Source organism: Cyanistes caeruleus, chromosome 22 (genome assembly GCF_971803275.1).
Source record: "Cyanistes caeruleus chromosome 22, bCyaCae1.hap1.1, whole genome shotgun sequence".
Classification (NCBI taxonomy): Eukaryota; Metazoa; Chordata; class Aves; order Passeriformes; family Paridae; genus Cyanistes; species Cyanistes caeruleus.
The window spans coordinates 2,430,354-2,447,948 of NC_141722.1; the positions used below are offsets into that span (position 1 = coordinate 2,430,354).

The window sequence follows — 17,595 nt, forward strand, 5'->3', positions numbered from 1 at the left end:
GCTGAGAGATGATCGTAGAGGACAAGGGGGACAGGAGGAAGAGGAGAAAACTCTGAAGTTATCCCCTATCAGGTATCCTGTGCAAGGAGCTTGGTGTAGAAAAACACACAAACTTTGATAGTGGTGAATTTTAATGCTCAGCCCTGCTTGGATTTTTAACTTTTTGGGGGCATGAGCTAACCTATAGGTTATAACCTATAGGGACAGGCAATGAAGTGGACAATATGAAGCCAGGATGAGAATACCAACTCTACTAAAATCTGTGAGCTGTGGTAAATCTAAGTCCCAGGACTTAGAAAGTCTCTTCCTATCTGTCATCAATAGCAAGGAGTTCTAATTCCTGCAGTCACATTACAAAAAATGTTCATGGTATTTATGGTGGAAACTTTATTTCAAATACCTTAATTGGAGAAAATCCTGAGTGAGTCAAAACTAAGAGGAGTCTTAGGAAGCAAAATGTGTCTGCATAACTTGTACTCCCAGCTTCTAATTTCATCTAGAGGTGAATGCATTTTAGTGGGGTCTGAGGAGATCTCTTAGTACCTTTCTTTCCCCTCAAAGGAGCAATGTCATTTAATTGCCTTATTTATGCTTGTTGGGAAGACAAAGTATTCTGGGCTGTGGGAATGAGAGGGACTATAGAGAATAATTTCACACAGAATCACAGAACCAGCTAGGCTGGGAAAAACCTTTGAAATCATCAAGTCCAACCTCTGACCTAACATCTCCTTGTCACCCAGAGCATGGCACTGAGAGTCACATCCAGTATTTCCTTAAACACCTCCAGGGACAGAGACTCCACCACCTCCCTGGGCAGCCCATTCCAATGCCCAGTCACCCTTTCTGTGAAGAATTTCTTCTAAATGCCCAACCTAAACCTTTTTCAGGGTTTTAGATGTTTTCAGGACCTTTCTGGTGGGGTCTCACTAGAAGGACCTGGCTGGCTGAGCTGGAGAGAGCAGATGTCTGGCACACAGTGAAAGAAAGATGTCAGCAGACAGTCATCTGCCCCAGCCCTCTCACTGTACTCCATAACTGTACTTTTAAATGGATTTATTTCCTCCAGTGCTCCATTTGGATAGGATCAGGTGGTAGAGTTGTTTCAAGGTCTGTGAGTGGGCATCTGAGACTTTGAAAATGAAATTATATGTTCAAGAGCCATGCAGGGAAACCATACAGAGCAACTTTTTTTCTTTCTTTTTTTTTCTCTTATTTATTTTTTTTTTAAAATATTTATTTCTTTACTCACTTCTAGGAGACAAAACCCTATACTCAGCTATGCTAGTCCTGGAGGGTGGGGTGGTGGGGGCACAGGCACAGGAGGCAAGAAAGCATTTCTATTCATTTTTTACCTCAGAGCAAGTGTGAATTATTCATGGAGCTCCAATGACTCAGTGCTGAGTTGTTTTTTGGGTTTTTTTTAACCTCAGATCTCTCAAGGAACAGGAGAAGTTTGGCCCCCAGGACTTTCAAGGAGTCCTTTGTCATGTACCTTTGTTATTTATTCTTTATAATGAAGCTTCTAGAATTAATTCCTAAGAAAGACAGTGCAAAGAAACATTCCTGTCACTGAACAGTCTTCAGAGCTGTGCTTAAAAGATTTCCAGGTGGCAAATAAATGCCTCAGTGGACTCTAAGTCAATTGACTCATGATGTGATGGATGGTGTCTACTCTTGTATTGAAGCTGTCCTTGATGTCCATCACCTGCTTCCTTCCCTGGCTGTGAACACGGGATGGGAACGCTGCAGTGGGATGCACAAAAGCAGCTCAGCCTGGGACTAGGTCTCTTTTGAGGTTACCAATCCCCAAAGTATTGAGGATATTGAAGTAGATTCAGATTAACAGATTCAGATATCAGATTTCTTGACATTCACTTGCATTCCTGCACGTGCCAGGAGGAACACTGAGTTTGCTTTTCACTGGAGTTTTGTCTCTCTTTTTCCAGCCCTAGCACTCTGTACAGTCGTTGCAAACCCTGTGTTGTTGCTTTATTTTTTTTATGGGATATTTGCTGCTTTCTAAAGGTTCTGTTCCTATTTTTCTAGTGACCTGCAGTTTACATACAGGGTAATTTCTCCAGGTCTCTTTCCAGGTAGGACTGTGATAGTATCAAGTATTTATTTGGGCTGTCTCTGAGCCCAGCCTCAGACTCCTGATTTGCTGTGCATGTCGATGAAAACGAGATCCCTGTGGGATGGGTTGGGATGATGAGCAAGGAGAAGACCCAGAGAGGGGAGCAGTGGCTGCTGTCATGGTCAGGATGGGAATTGCACAGCAGGTTTGAAACAAACCCTGTGTAGCACTGGCAAGCAGGGCAGTGTCTGGAGCAGAGCCCTCTCATGATTGTCTTCATGATTGTCTGTCAGCAGCATCTCCTTTTCTGTAATGAATTTGTCACACCATAGGTACTGCAACTACTCATTTCTTTGAGCTGAAGCCCTCAATGGCAACAAATCAATATAATTTCCTTTGTTTTATCTGGTTTTCCTTATAAATGCTGCTACCATTAAAATCTAGAGGAATCCTGTGCTTCTTCGAATGTGCCACATTTTCAGCACCCCCTTCCCCAGGTGGTGCAGCCAATGCCCTGAGAGTGCATCAGGAGGGATTAGTGCTCCTAGTGAGCACCCAGCCTTCCTGTGAAAGGCTGAGCTGAAGGGTCTTACCTCAGATATTCCAGCAAACAGCCCCTGAGGTGTCATCGAGGAGCTGGTGTTGCCTCTGGGGGTCCCCAGATGTGCCAGTTAACCCCCCCAGGCAAAGTGTCAGAGGCTGGACAGGAAGAAGAAGAGTCAGCTGCTGTGTGCTGCCCCCCCAGACACGACATCCTGCAGGCTTGGCCCAAGACAGGACAAAGGAGGAGTGTTTTCATGTTTATTTCGGTGATTTTGGATCATCACTGAGTCATCCACTCTGCCTGGCCTCTCACACCGAGTGCTGTGTTTTGTGGTGGTGTTTGCTCAGCAGCCTTGGACAGGTCATTGTGCCTCCAATCCCTGTGGTGGGGGTGGGCTGGAGCTGTGCTCTCTGCTCTGCCCAGCCCACTGATAGTGGGTGACTGCTCTGAGGACTGGGGGACACGAGCATCTGTCTGGGGATGCTCCCCGATTTCTTTAAAAGTTGCCTAGAAACCAAACTCAATATTGCTGAACTTCACCAGGTCTGCAGTGCAGAACTTGCTGCACAGGGAAAAGGATTTTTTTTTTTGTTTTTATTATTATTTTCTACTTTTTTTTTTTTTTCTCTCTCTCTCTTACAAGAAATAACTCACTTTTCAGCTGTTGGAGAAGGTAGTAATTGATCTAGAGCTTTGCAGTTTGCCTTCCGGAATGGTTTTTTTATTCTTGATGTAGGAATAAAATTCTGTTAGGTCAAATACACAGCAATAAATACAAGAAGCACATTAACTTTAATATATTGGATTATTCCACTTGGTGGTGACGGGGAAAAAAACAAGATTTAATTCCCCTGGCAATGCAGGCAAAGAAAATCGCTTTCCCTGCCCATGGTTTTTTTTTTCTGTTAAGTCATTTTTGTCTGTCAATGCTGGTGCTGCAGGCTTTGGAGGGGTTTAATTTTACATTTTTTTTTAACCTGGTGTGAAAGTAAGAAGTATTTTCTCCAAGTAAATTGCTCACAAATTCTCTCAAGGCCTTTCATTTCTGGCTGTTGCAGACTCCTTCCCCTGTGAGCTTTGTGGGGCTCTCGGTACTGTCAGAGAAAGGAGGATTGTCATGAGTTGGAAAGGTAGGGTGTGTTTTAGCTTCACTCTGCCATGGCAGTGGGGCACTTCAGGTGTTCTCCTTTTTCCAGGTATTCTGGTGTTGGTTTCTCTTCTTTCCCTGAAACTTCTCAGTTAAAATTAGGATTTGCTTTTCCATGCCAACTATTTTTTGTGATATACCACTGCCCTTCAGTGCCACATCTGTGGTACCTTTCCTCGTGTCCCACACTCCAGGGCTGCCTTAGGGCTCCCACACAGTGGGGAATGTTCCAGCAGTGCCTGAACCACTCCCAGGTGATATTCCTTGCAGTGCTGAAGTCTTTCCTCAGGTCTCACAGTCAGTCCTTGTGCTGAGGCTTCCCTCATTTTTCTGGGAGAGCAGTGACATTAGAAACTTCTCCCACAGTCGTTGCCTTTTCACAGATTTCTGGTTTATATTTTATATTACTTCCTTGCTTGTCATCATGGCAGGCAGGTAGAAGATGTCTCTGCTATGGACAAATAGCAGAAAGTCTGCAACAGGGATTTTGTCTGGGTGAGAGAGGAAACAGCTCACCATGATGGAGAACTGTGAGAAAGCATTTGCAAGGATAAAGCCTTTCTAGCCAGAAAGCTTTGAAAAAAGGCTGGGTGAATCAGTCAGGAGAGAGGTACAGGTGGGAAGGGATCTGAGTGAGACAGGAGAAAGGGACTTGGAGCAGGCATTTGGGTTGTAAGGTTGGAAATGTGTGCTGGTTCCTAAGCATCTCTCTCCTGTGTGCAAGTTGGCAGGAGAGACTGGGGAAAAGCAAGGTAGGAGTGTCTGTAGGTACCTGAGTCTTTGCAGAGTTTTTATCTGCCTAGGCAGAGTTACCAATAAATCAGCCTCCTGCACCAGCACACAAACTCTGTCTGATTGTATTTGTCTGGGAGAAGAAAGACTTCATGAAAATCCTGCTGACAATTAATTGGCTTTTGTTCAGCAAGAGTGAACAAGATCTCATCTTAATCTGTTTCATTATTTCGCCTTGTATGGCACAGTCAACACAAGATTAGGTTTAATTTTCAAATAAAATGCGAAGTCATTACTCATATCTGGATCAGGATTTTATCTGCTTCATTTTGCAGTGCTTCGTGTGTCAATATTAACGAGAGGAGCTGCACTGTGTGTGGTGAGGTGGAAATAGCACTGCTTGACTTCAGGACCTTCAGCAAGGATTGCAAGTAGCACAGCTCTGGTACCATCCTTTCTCTACCCTCAGCTCTTCAGAGAAGAAGCTTTGTGCTCAGGGAGGCTTGGATTTTTATATCCCACTGCATTTAGTGCTTCTGAGCATCTGCAATGTGCTCTGTGGGAGGCACGGCACTGCCAAAGCTTCCTCCCCTCCCTGTCAGTGCCCGGCTCCTGCAGCAGTGGATTTGTTTCCCCAGATCCATCAGCCCAGGGAGAGCTCTCAGGGCTTTATTGCAGGCTCTCAGGGAGCACTGATTGCACTGTGGTTAATGGGTCTGCACAGATACCAGCTCCAGATGAGCTGCTCTGAGTGCCTGCAGGGGAGGTCAGCCAGTGTGGGATGGATCTGGGACTCCTGCCTGGCTGGGGAGGGATGCAGGGGGGTGGGCAGAGGGGCTGTGAGACACACACAGCCCTGCTGCTCTGGGTGAGACTCTTCTGAGTCTTGTGGGCTGCAATAAGGTTAGGAAATACTCTGCAAGGAAAGGCATGTCACTAATTTGAGTGATACTTCAACTCTAGCATAGTGTTGAGCAAATTGTGCTGCTTCCACTTGAATTTGAAAGGCTTTAGTCTATGTTCAGGCAGCTTTCAGTGCTCTGGTTACTCACTGCAGTTTAAAAGGCTGCCTGCATGCAAATCCAAGAGACAACAATCCTTCCAGAGTGTGCTCAGGTGTCCCAGATGGCAGGGATAAACACTGGGGGCTGAGCAGCAAACCACGCCAGCAGGCACTGCAGGAGGGGGAGAAGCAAACACTCACTCCAGCCTAAGCTGCAGGCAGCGAGAAGAAGGTGCAGGGCTCAGCAGCAGACCCAAACCGCAGCACCCAGAGCGCTACATTGCAGCTCCTGTGCATCCTGTGCATCTCCTGCAGCCCGAGTGCCCTCTGCTGTCACAGCCCAGGGACACGGCTCCAGGAGGGTGACACAGCCCCCAGCTGAGCCTGCCTGGCTGTGGATGGCTTCTCTGTGTGAAAAACCAGGTTCACATAATTTTTATAGAATTTAAAAGTTTAATAAAAAAAAACAATTAGGAGAAAAAATAAAGTAAAGTACACAGATATGGCCAGGTGTCTCTGCATTCAGCCAAGAGAGCACACCTTACTAACAAAGGATTGTCCCTTAAAAACAGAACCCTACTGCATATCCATAAATTCTCATCCATATTCATACATTCTTCTTAGGATCTTTGGTGTTCTTCTGTTTAGTTTTCTCTTGCCCCCTTCCCAATAGATCAATCCTCTTGGCACCATCGAGATTTACATTCCCTGATACCAGAAATGCAATAAATTCCTCCCCCAGAGTTCTGGTCACTGCTGTCTTCATCTGGATAAGAGAGTTTACAAATGCAGTTCTCCAGCTATTTATTTATTTTTTCTCAGTCTTTGGGTTATACAAACAAAAGCAGTTTTTATTTTAATACTATGCCATAGCCTAACATATATGTATTATACCACTATTTCTAAATTTCATCAATAACAGAAATAAAGAAAACTATATTAATACAACAAAATTTCTCATTCTTATACACATAACATTCATTTTAATATTTGCAAAAAGCCAACAATATAAAATGTATCTATAACATCTGTACCTGTGACATCTCTTCCTCAAGTGTCAGGCTTGCCCACGAGTGTGTTCTGTGAACAGCACAGGCTTTACCCACAGGCTGCTGTGCAGGGAGCCCAGCAATCCTTGTGCTTGCCAGGTTCTGTGAGAATTTCCAGCTGAACCCACTGGAGCTGCTCTCTCTGGAATTCCAAAGTGTCTCCCTGGTAAGAAAGCATATTTAGGTCTTTATTTCCCTGCTAGGTAAGGACTGAGGCCAGGGGAGTCACTGCTCTGAGGACATCAGAGGAGATAACTGCATGGAAGGAGGAGCAGGGCGAGCTCAGGGCCAAGGATGCTGACAGGTGCACTCCTTTGTCCCCTGAGGTCCCTGTGTGATGTGGGACAGCAGTGGAGGACGTGGCTGCAAAGGGACAAAAGGACAAATGTGTACTCAGGGAGTGTTTCTTCACTAGCCCAGTGCTCTCCAGTTCTTGGGAGGGTTTCTGCTCTTGACAGGCAAGGATAAATAATAATAATGGTTTTCCATCCCACTACCTGTGACCCTATTGATACCTGACCCTGAGATTATCTCATTTTGTGCTAATAACTCATAACACCAAGGTTGTGGGGTTAACCCCTGTATGAGCTGAGTTTATTTAAGAGTTGGACTCTGATCATTTTGGGTCCTTTCCAACTCAGAATAATCTGTCAATCTATTAATCTCTGCTACAGTTTTTGGGTGGATTTCTCTGCTGCAGTAGTTGATGCTTTGCTAGCCTGTCTTTCAGGAAGTGCCATTCCCAACCTCTGTAAACTGATTTAGAAGGAATCAAATTCCTACACTACCCTTCCTTTTACAATTGGCTAGAACAGCTGGGCTGCAAGCAACAGGGAATTCTCAGATGGATTACTTTTATTTTCTCCCCCAACTGTCCCATCCCCAATCTTGAGTTGCCTAGTGGGGGAGAAAACTCCTCAATCTGTCCACAACCCCCCAGGTGGGCAATAATAGATGCTTCATATAGAAAAATTCAATTTGATTTGACAGGAGATGTATGATAGTGCTTCCTTGCCAGGACCCCATATTGCTCTGTTCTGTTCCTCTGCAAGAGACTTGCTGTAGAAGTTAATATGAAAAAAATCAACCAACCAACCAAAAAACCAAAACACACAAAAACCCCAAAAAAACCAAACAAAAAATCCACCACAAAACCAAAACCAGCACAAGAAAACCCAACCAAAACCAACAACAACAACAAAAAAAAAACCTAAAAACCCCAAGAGAGGGGGAAAAACCAAAAGAGAAAACAAACAAACAAACCCCTTTTAACTATAATGGCATTTATATCCAAGATTAATTATAGTGGGCTTTGTAGAAAAGGAAATTACAGTGGTATCTTGTACAACTGGAGACACAAGGTATGAGCAGAACAGGGTTGTTGTGCTGTGCTAGGGCCTCTCTTGGTGCCTGGGAGTATTAAAGCAGCTGGGGTAAGAGGGGTTCACGTGGTGTCTTGGCAAAGAGTGAAATGTTTCTGTCTTAAACTCTCCAGTTCCATCATCCACCTGTTCCCTCCCACTGTGGGTGTTTGGAAAATGGTTCTGTGTTCAGTGTAGCTCAGCACTGCTGGGGTGCCTCGTGGGCATGATGTGCAAAGGAACACTAGCCCTTTCTGCAGCTCTTGTTGCCATGATCAAGACTGGGACAGGACCCTTTTGGGTGGTTTTGGCTCTTTGGGAATTTTTTTCTTTCTTGGATTTTTTTCTTTTCTTGGATGGAAAAGTCATGGATTTTTCAGCAAGACTCAATCTTTGTGTTTTAATGCTCAGATTTCTAAATACTCTGAGTCTGGGGGATGCAAATATCTGATCTAAATCACGTGGGCAGACCTTTTTGTGTCTTTTTTTGTGTCTTTTTGTGTCTTTTTTTGTCTGTACAGCACACATCTGCATTGGTCACTAGTGTTCCCAGAAGATACTGTGTAGTGCCACACAGCTGCTCACTGGTGCTGGCCAGCAGAAAGCAGAAAAAAGTCACATTGAAGTGGTGGGTGACAGCACCCTGCAGCAGCTGGGAGATTTAATACATGTAAGGCCTTTTGTCACAGTTACACTTAGTTTCTGTAATCCTATGAAATTGCATCATCTCAATTTCCATGAGGTCTGTAAGGTGTGAGAAGCCATTATGTCTCTGAATTGATGTCACCTTGGAACTGGCTGTACGTGTATGGTGCAGCCTATTCGGATTTACAGTGTTTGATCAAAATTCAAAAGGCATTTGGAACAAAATATTTATGTGAGCAAGACTTTTTTTTTTCCCCATGTACCCAGACACTCACTTGCTTTGGGAATCTAGTACTGACATGGCTGAATGTGAGGAGTAATTGCTCCCCTGAGGTCAGCAGTGGTTTTTGTGAGCAGCTCTGTGAGCAACGAGGCTGCAGGCACCGAGTGTCTGGGAAAACACCTCTTGGAGGGGAGTGGGAAGGTCAGGACAAGCTTTGCAGGTTGCCTGACAGCCCTGTGAACTTGTGGGGTGCAGGCATAAAGAGAGGGGAGAAAAGGCCTTGGGCAGCTGCATTCACTGTACCAGAGCTGCTGGGGAGGCTGTGTGTGTTCAGTGCTTCAGCCCACATAAACCCCAAGTGGGGACCACGGTCCCACCTCCTATGGACAAGGGCCACAATATCATTAATCCTGAGGTTTATCCTGACTGTAAGATGGAGACTTAGGAGAGGTTCAGTTTAACAGTTGCACTGAGGTATGAAATATTGATCCTCTCACTTTACTGATTCCTTAGGAACAAATGTTTCTTCTGTGGGGCAGGGAGCTGGCAGTGAGCTGAATATTAACTAACAGCTGCATTAAAGACTAAGGGTGGGTAAAACAGCCCTGCATGACAGCGTGTGCAGGGGTAAGGCAAGGAAAATAATTAAATTCTGAACTGATTCTCGTGCCTCCTGGGTCACAACTAAGCTTGAACTCACAGCAGAGCTAGTGACAAGTGAGCTGGAGGGTGTGCAGCAGGGCTGGACTCTGTAGAATCCCTTCTCTACCTTCTCTTTGCCTTGAAAGAATTCCCACTATGTTTGAAATGCACTTCTGCTTGCTGGTACACTGCAGACCCATTGCACATCAAGTGCTTCCCCCAGGCCCAGGGTGCTGGGGAGCAGAGCATGAACCTCTTCCAGGGACACCCACGGCATTACACACGATAAACAACCCCTGCTTTCAGAGAGAACTGCCTGACATGCTCCACACAATCAGCACGGGGGACAAATACCCAGCACACAAGAGGAAATCCACACACAATTGTGTCACTTTATTATGTTTGCCTGGACTCTGGTGTGTGTGTGGCACCCAGCTGCAGCTGGGCAGGAAGCCTGAGGAAGTAGCAGGTACAGTGTCCAGGTGGGAAGCTCCTTCCCTTGGCTGCAGGCAGTAGCAGTCACTGCACATGAAGGGGGGCACTTAAATGGCAGCCCAGGATGGAAGACAGATGGATATAAAAATATAAATACACTCCCTAGGCAACACCAGCTCTGTCAGGGGATGCTCTTCTGAGTGGAATAATTAGCAGGGACAGTCTTGATTCAGGAAAACTCAGGGGTCTGTTCAGGATGGGGCTCACAGCCCTGAGTGATATCAAGAAGCACAAGTGGGAGATGAAGTGCTGTCCTGTCAGCAAGCACGAGGCAGACGTGTACTGCTTGCAGACAGTCAGCAGAGGTGGAAAAGCCAACAGCTTTCTGTGTCCTGCTAGCAGAGTCACACTGGATGACAGGAGGCTTGTTGCATGAAGCATGCAGAGGCCAGGAAGGGCTAAATGAGTTTGCTTTCATTTGTTCCCTATCCCATATTTTTTCTAACCCGTTCCCCTAAGTTGTTGTCATCTCTCTCCCTTAACAATTATTCTCAGATGCCATCTATCTGAGGGAGCTCCCTGAAGCCCCACGGTTGGACACCAGACAGGTTTCTCTTCCCAACACTTTCCTTGATAAATGCATTGTAAGAGAAAAGGATTCAGTATCTCTTGCTTTGCATTATCACTAAAAATTAAACTAATAGCACTGACAGCCAAGCTAGAGGCCCTCTGTGCTAAACAATGCTACCCATTTATAAATGGGAGAAGCCAAGGTTCTCACTGCAGGTCATGGAAACAGGCTCTGGGTTTCCCTGCTGTGTTTTGATCTGTGGTTTTCTTTATTCTTTTCTTTCCACACTAACTTTCAGAAAATAAAGTATCCCTTCAAGTTAAGGGGTGCCCAAGTCTGGAAGCGGGCAGGACAGAGTCTGACTCGGGCTGGGTGCTGGGGACTAGAGCTGTAAGAGAGAAGGTCTGCAGGATTTTTAGGTGATCTGTCTGACAGAGAACATCAGTGCAAGGGCTGAGCCTGAGTCTTGTGATGCATTCAGAAATTCATTCACATTCTTTGCATAGTCCTCTTGAGGAAGGATGGGTGGTGGCTCCTGGCATCTTGCACGCATGTTCCTATGCAGAAAGGCCTTATAGCCAGAAGCAGCACCATGCAGAAACCATCCAAAGGCTAAGGGATGCCCTGAGGGAAGTCAGCATGCAGATCCTGGTTAGGCACAGCTATGGCTCCACTGTCACACTGCTGTTGGTGACACGTACACCGTACCAGCCCTTCCAGAACAGCGTGTCCTGGCCACCGTGCTCAAAGTGGACAAAACGGACCCCAGGCCCATAGCTGGAAAAGGTGTGGGAGATCTTTGGGAAAAGAGACAAAATAGTTGTTAGTAAGTGTTAAACCACAACAAACCTAGCGTTGTTCAGGGCACAGAGCCTTCAGCCCCACTGGCCACATTCAGACCCACCAGGCTGAGTAACAGAGGGGACATTTACAGTGGGAGAAGTTTTGATCACATTGTTCTGAGGCCACTTTATCACTCCATTGACAACTGTCCCAGGTGGACATCACCTTACACCTGCTAGTGGTGACTCAGCAAGTTTCCAAGTTTCCTGTAAAGCAGCCTCCCTTTTCCTTTCTCAGTCATAGGGTTATGGCTCCACAGAACCCATGACAGAGCCTTCTACTCCCCTTGGAGAATTTTTCTGCTTAAAAATATTCCTAATTCATGTAAGTTGAGTTGATACTCAACCTGCTGAGCCCATTAACTCACCTCACTCCAGCTGCCATCATTTTCCTGTGGGATGGTGACAGTCTCACTTTTGTACTCAGCCAGCACATCCTCATTCTCAGAGAGCAGCTTCACGCACAGCTCATAGAGGCAGCCAGCATCCCTGCGTCCTGCATACCTACAAGGACATCCAAGCTGTTGGCATTACCTGGAAGAGCTCTGCCAAGGCTCCACCACACTCACCAAGTTACTGTGGCCTTGGTTTGAGATGGAAATCTGCCATGGTTCTCAGCCCAGCCCACCACCTCCCCTCATTCACCCCAGGAACCTGGGCTCCAGAGTTCATGTGCTCCAACAGTTTAAAGCCCAATATATATGAGGTCTATGTCCTCCCTACTTTTCCTTTCCTTTCCTTTCCTTTCCTTTCCTTTCCTTTCCTTTCCTTTCCTTTCCTTTCCTTTCCTTTCCTTTCCTTTCCTTTCCTTTCCTTTCCTTTCCTTTCCTTTCCTTTCCTTTCCTTTCCTTTCCTTTCCTTTCCTTTCCTTTCCCCTTTCCTTTCCCCTTTCCTTTCCCCTTTCCTTTCCCCTTTCCTTTCCCCTTTCCTTTCCCCTTTCCTTTCCCCTTTCCTTTCCCCTTTCCTTTCCCCTTTCCTTTCCCCTTTCCTTTCCCCTTTCCTTTCCCCTTTCCTTTCCCCTTTCCTTTCCCCTTTCCTTTCCCCTTTCCTTTCCCCTTTCCTTTCCCCTTTCCTTTCCCCTTTCCTTTCCCCTTTCCTTTCCCCTTTCCTTTCCCCTTTCCTTTCCCCTTTCCTTTCCCCTTTCCTTTCCCCTTTCCTTTCCCCTTTCCTTTCCCCTTTCCTTTCCCTCTGCCTGTCCTCAGAGCCTTCCTTAATACTTACCAGTCTCTTACCATGATTTTAGGCTGGGTTGTGTCCATCAGCTCTTCCCAGTAGCCCTCAGCCCTCAGGTCAATGACCTGAGCCTTTCGACACCACCTGAAACACAAGGTGTTAATTGGTATCACAGTCTCTCCTGGGACTGGGGGAACCAAAAATGCCCCCATTCCTGAATAAGAGAAGAAAGCAGCCTTACTCATAAGATGTAACAAAGTATTTATGGACTTCTTCACTAGGAAATTCTTTTCCAAAGTCCCCTGGGAGCTCTTCAATTTTCCAGCCATCACCTCCATTCTCTACCTCTCCCCAGTGCTCCAAGTCTTCTGCAAATGGCAGAAAAGAGACTTGGATGAGTCCTGTGGCTGTGGGGAACCTGAGAATCTCCCACTGGAACCTTCCTCTGGCTTGTGAAAGTTTGATATTGGACACAGCACTGATTTTGCATGTGGATATGGATATGTTAAGCAGAAGTCAGGCAGAAACCTTTAGTCTGACTGAGCCTAATCACACCAAACTTTAACATTCCCCAGCACAGTGCCTGTGTACAAGTGTTTAAGAATGTATTCCAGGAAAATAATTTAGGTATTCTGCACAGTGTTTCAGCATTTTAGTGTCACAGCACACAAAGACTCTGGGAACAGATGCTGATTGCTTTATTTCTAAGTTTTCTAAAGCACAAGTGATATTTCCTGAAGCAATAAGACCTTAAACATTGGGCTTTTTGACAGGGAAACCTGGATGTTGGAAAAGCTTGCAGAAGGTCATCTGTAAACAAAATGGGGAAGCTGTGTTGATACTGCTTTGGTCTATGATGTGTGAAATTATTGCTGCTTGGGTTGTGAGGCTTGGTTACTGCTGCTTATTGCTGAGCAGCTTGTAGCTCTGGCAAGTGAAGTTAGATTAAGAATAATGGCACATGGGGTGTGTGCCCAGTCTCTAACATGGGCTGAGGTGAGGAGGGTAAAAACACAACTGGCCTGAGCTGCTCCAAGGAAAGAAGCCTGAAGGGCTCTGTGGGCTGAGGGCAGACTCAGCCCTGAGCTGGGAAAGGCTTTATCTCTCCTGTCATGGCTTGGCAAGAAGCAATACAGAAACAAATGCCATGACCATTACTGTGTTGGATGTTCTGCACAGGACATCTTTGTGTCTCAAACATGATTTAGATCCCTGCAGAGGTTTTATAAAGTTATTGTCATGTAAAGCCCTTTGCAAAGGCTGATTATCAAAGGCCTTTGTGCACATTAAATGAATTGGCTGCACAGATTTAGTGACTTGACTCTTGGGCAGGGAGAAAATTCTGCAACCTGACAGCAACCAAGATCTATTCTCAGACTAGAGATTGCAATTCTCAGTGACTCGTCATCTCTCTGACACCTTGAAGCTTGTTGTGATGTCTCTCACCTTCACCACATGGGTTCTTGATGAGATTCTTCCTTTTCTTACTCAGGAAGTAAAAGTTTTGCCAGTTCTCTGCATCTGACTCATCTCTGGTGATGCCTTCCTGCTGACACTTCAGGATCCAAAGTGCAGCTCCATCCACCAGGTTTTTCCACTGGCAGCAGACCAGGCGGCACACCAGCACCAGATCCACCGCAGGTATGGAAGCCAGGATCCGGATCAGGACTGCTTCAGGGAGGGACTCCATCCCTAGGGCAGGCTGGGCAAAGCTGTCTGAGAAAGATGGAAAGGAGTGCTGAGGGTTTCCCACCCTCAGCAATGTCAGACACTGATACAGTAGAAAAAAAGGGAAAAGAAATGTGTTATGTGAAGGCATGATTTTGCTTCCTAGCCTCAAGGCCTCCTGTTCTTTAATAACTCAATATCCTAAAGCAGATTACTATTTTTATATTCTAAGTAAAAGCCCTGAATTAAATCTGCCCACAAAATGTATGTATTTGACAACTTCAACTGTGGGCAGTTCCAAGCTGGAACCAGTCCTTCCAGAATCTCTGCTGCTGTAAAAATCAGCTTCTTAATAATGATTTCCTCTGCAGAGGGAGGCACATGGGTGCTTTTTCTGCCTTTAAGAACAACCCTGATAACAAATTCTGCAATGCACTACTCAAATATCAGCATTAAGCATCTTGCCAGCCACCTTTGCAGTGGTTCACTCTGTATCTGACAGGCTTCCCTCAGAGTGCTGGCACTTAATCACCTTAATCAGGAGCCTGTATAAAGTAAACTGAATATAATTCAGCTGAATTTATATGTTACTTATAACTGAAAATAACTCAGCTGATATTCTCCAATATTCTATTGTCTGTGGCCTCCTAACTGGAGGAATTAAGCCAGAAGTGTTTACTTCTACTTCATGTGCTATTTCTGAACCCCAAGCAGCTCTCTGCTGCCCTGAGTTGCAGGTCCAGGTGCTGCAGGACAATGGAAAGATGAGTGTGCAGATTCAGAGCCCATGTCATCTGTGAGGGATGCACTGTGACATTGCTTTTATGTCAGCTGAGTCCTGGGAAACTGCTGAGATTGCAGCAAAACCCCATGGATGCAGCCAAAATCCTCAGGAATGACTCATTAAGCCTGGGAGAGCACTAAGAACACAGGTGAAATACCCTGGCGTGCAACTTAACAAAATACAGCAGCGCCAAACCTGGCAAGGAAGGGAAGAAACAGGGAGTCACTGCTGTAACAGCATCCTAAATCTGGACGTTCAGATGTGTCCTCTATCTGCATTGCACCCAGCAGGGACAAACTGTAATTTAAAATTAAAAAATTTAAAATTCCCTGGCTTTTATGGAGACAGAATTAGTGATTTTTCCCTTTTCCCCACACTTCCAACCCTCAACCACGGTCCCAAAGGCTAAAATGTAATTTTTTTAAAAGCAGGCTGGAGGGACCATGCTGTCTTAAAATTGAGAAGTCTGTCCTGCTCCCTGCCAGGATGGAGCACCGTTAGCCAGGCTTCCTCCCGCACTCGGGACAGGGGTACCTTTCCCTTCCCAGCCCTTATTTTATCCAAGCTTTACATCACGGACATGCTCCCGGGTGGCGCCCACCCCTTGACGTGCTCGGGACACACGCGTGTCCCTCCTGTGTCCCCGGCTGCCCAGGAGACACCCAGAAACCCCGCAGGGACCCGGGGGGGCACCGAGCGCTCTTACCTGGGCGGCGCTGCCCGGTCAGGGTCCGCGGGTCTGGGGAGAGCGGCTCGGGCTCCGGAGATAAAAAGGAACTCGGGCTCTGGTGATAAAAAAGACCCCGGCTCCGGTGATAAAAGGGAGCGGGACCCCGCCCCTGCCCCTCCCCTGCCCCTCCCCTGCCCCGCCCCTGCCCCGCCCCGGCCCCGGCCCGGCCCCGCCCCAGCCCCGCCCCAGCCCCGCCCGGCCCCGCCCCGCGGAAGGTCCCCAGCCCCGCCCCGCCCCCCGCCCCGCCCAGCCCCGCCCCCGCCCCGCCCCGCCCCTGCCCCGCCCCGCGGAAGGGCCGCAGCCCCGCACATCCGTGTCCGGGAGGCGCAGATGGGCGGAGCCAGGTGGGGCCGAGACCGGGACCGGGACAGGGACAGGGACACGGACACGGACACGGCGGGCAGCGGGCCTGGCGCCGGGCGGGCTCTCCGAGGGTCTGTCCGTAACGAGGCCAAACTGCCTTTGCTCCCGGCAGCTCGGCCCGCGGCGCCGCGGATTTCCCCTGGCGCTCCTGCGGCCCGCCGTCTGCCATGACAACCATCGGCGACCTCCCCGAGGACGTGCTGGTGGAGCTGCTGTCGCTGCTGCCCGCCCGGGACCTGCTCCGCACCTGCCGGCTGGTGTGCACGCAGTGGCGCTACGTGGTGGATCTCACCACCCTGTGGAAGCGCAAGTGCCAGCGCGATGGGTTTTATCGTCACAGCTTGGACAGAAGCATCTCGGACTGGAGGATCTTCTATATGCTCTGCCACTTGAAGAGAAACTTAATCAAAAACCCTTCTGCTGAAGGTTTGTTTCGTTATTTATAGTAAAGGACTGAGAGTTTCCGAGCAGTCAGAATGAGTCAGTGTTCTGCGTGCCTCAGCTGCTCCAGGGTGTGTAGCTCTGCTAGGTCAGATTCACAGCTCAACTCCTGCAATAAAACTGCTGTAGGTAGATAGGTTTGTATTTACCAATACTTTGTGGTTTTAGCCAGAAAAATCTGGAGTCATAAGGCTCCAGTGCAGCAGGCAGTGACAATTAATTTGCACTGCGAGTACAGTGTGGTAGTGAAACGATCAGGTATTGGGATTAAACATTTGGGCAGCTGGAGAACTTTTCTTACCAAAGACTTGATTAATATGACTATATTAATCCTAGTTTATTGCTGCTGCTGCTGATTTTCTGATGAGGTCAGAAATCTGCTACCTCCTGTCCTAGATGCTGACAGCCACATTAAAGGTAATGGCAGCATAATGACAGGAGTCACTTACAGCTGTAGGAAAAATACAGTGGATCTCAAAACACCAAGCAGCTTCCTAGAATTCTCCTGTTGCTGATTCTAATGAAAGCTGAGATCCTGCTGGTAGCTGAAGTGAGGTCCTAACCCTCACCTTGGACACCTGTGTTTTTAGAGGACTTCCAGCACTGGACACTTGATAATAACGAAGGAGATGAGTGGAAAATTGAGGATCTGCCTGGAGCTCACGGAAATGATATGCCAGACCCCACAGTACACAAATACTTTGTCACTTCATATGGGTAAGAACTGGATTCCAGTAACCTGGAACTGGAAACTGCTTCCTCCCATCTGTCTGAAAAGGCACCATGGTTAGGAGGCTGCTGGTGGGTCTGAACCTTAGGTCACCTGTGGGAAAAGGAAGGAGCTTCATTAACCCTTTATGCCAGTTAATCTAAAGAGATGGGTACTGCTGAGAGAATTGATCACAGCAGGTGCTAAATATCTCTGCCTACCAGCAACTTCCTGCAATTTTTATATTTAGGATAATCCACATGGGATCCCTGCTTCTCCTCTCCCAAAGGTGGTAGGGAAAGGTTAAGGGTCTGAGAAACTTAATCAACTTACATGACAAGGTCAAAGCTCTGTAACCTACAGGAGTGGTAGGTGTGTCACACTAAGACTTGTAGTAAAAGCTGTCATCAGAGGAGGATCAACAGCTTTTACAAGCACTAGGCACTGGTTTCCTGTTAC

The 17,595-nt window shown here is 47.0% G+C and overlaps 2 protein-coding genes across 8 annotated transcripts in view; one reads left to right on the top strand and one right to left on the bottom strand.

Moving 5' to 3' along the window:
* FBXO44 (F-box protein 44) overlaps window positions 1-17,595 on the top strand; it is a 47,467-nt gene that overhangs the window by 23,327 nt on the left and 6,545 nt on the right. The window contains exons 4-7 of one of the 3 annotated variants that reach the window (XM_086860298.1): window positions 4,833-4,942; window positions 13,934-14,082; window positions 16,099-16,412; window positions 17,018-17,144. In XM_086860298.1, coding sequence (XP_086716424.1) covers window positions 16,154-16,412; window positions 17,018-17,144 — 386 coding nt within the window. In that variant the 5' untranslated portion in view covers window positions 4,833-4,942; window positions 13,934-14,082; window positions 16,099-16,153. Of the gene's footprint in view, window positions 1-4,832; window positions 4,943-13,933; window positions 14,083-15,894; window positions 15,968-16,098; window positions 16,413-17,017; window positions 17,145-17,595 lie in introns of those variants that run through there. The other 2 variants (XM_086860297.1, XM_086860296.1) reach the window with 2 other exon arrangements.
* LOC111931880 (F-box only protein 2-like) lies at window positions 9,793-17,250 on the bottom strand. Of its 5 annotated transcripts, XM_086860295.1 has the most exons (8): window positions 16,234-17,250; window positions 15,600-15,678; window positions 15,089-15,190; window positions 13,888-14,153; window positions 12,683-12,809; window positions 12,490-12,585; window positions 11,637-11,772; window positions 9,793-11,223 (listed from the first exon to the last, which is right to left on the bottom strand). In XM_086860295.1, the coding sequence occupies exons 3-8, from the start codon at window positions 15,169-15,171 to the stop codon at window positions 11,089-11,091; spliced, it is 843 nt and encodes a 280-aa protein (XP_086716421.1). In that variant the 5' UTR covers window positions 15,172-15,190; window positions 15,600-15,678; window positions 16,234-17,250; the 3' UTR covers window positions 9,793-11,088. The 5 variants fall into 5 exon arrangements, 4 of the variants coding, with proteins under 4 accessions (XP_086716421.1, XP_086716420.1, XP_086716419.1 ...); XM_086860294.1 differs by lacking the exons at window positions 15,089-15,190; window positions 16,234-17,250 and having other exon boundaries at window positions 15,600-15,685; XM_086860293.1 differs by lacking the exons at window positions 15,089-15,190; window positions 16,234-17,250 and having other exon boundaries at window positions 13,888-14,157; window positions 15,600-15,683.

Excerpts from the sequence above, each read along its gene's own strand:
- LOC111931880 (XM_086860292.1), bottom strand. The coding sequence starts at position 14,260 with ATGCCTTCACATAACACATTTCTTTTCCCTTTTTTTCTACTGTATCAG. Across the intron at positions 12,810-13,887 it reads CAAGAACCCATGTGGTGAAG|AAGACTTGGAGCACTGGGGA; the intron begins GTGAGAGACATC and ends TGCCATTTGCAG. Across the intron at positions 11,773-12,489 it reads AAAATCATGGTAAGAGACTG|GTATGCAGGACGCAGGGATG; the intron begins GTAAGTATTAAG and ends ATGTCCTTGTAG.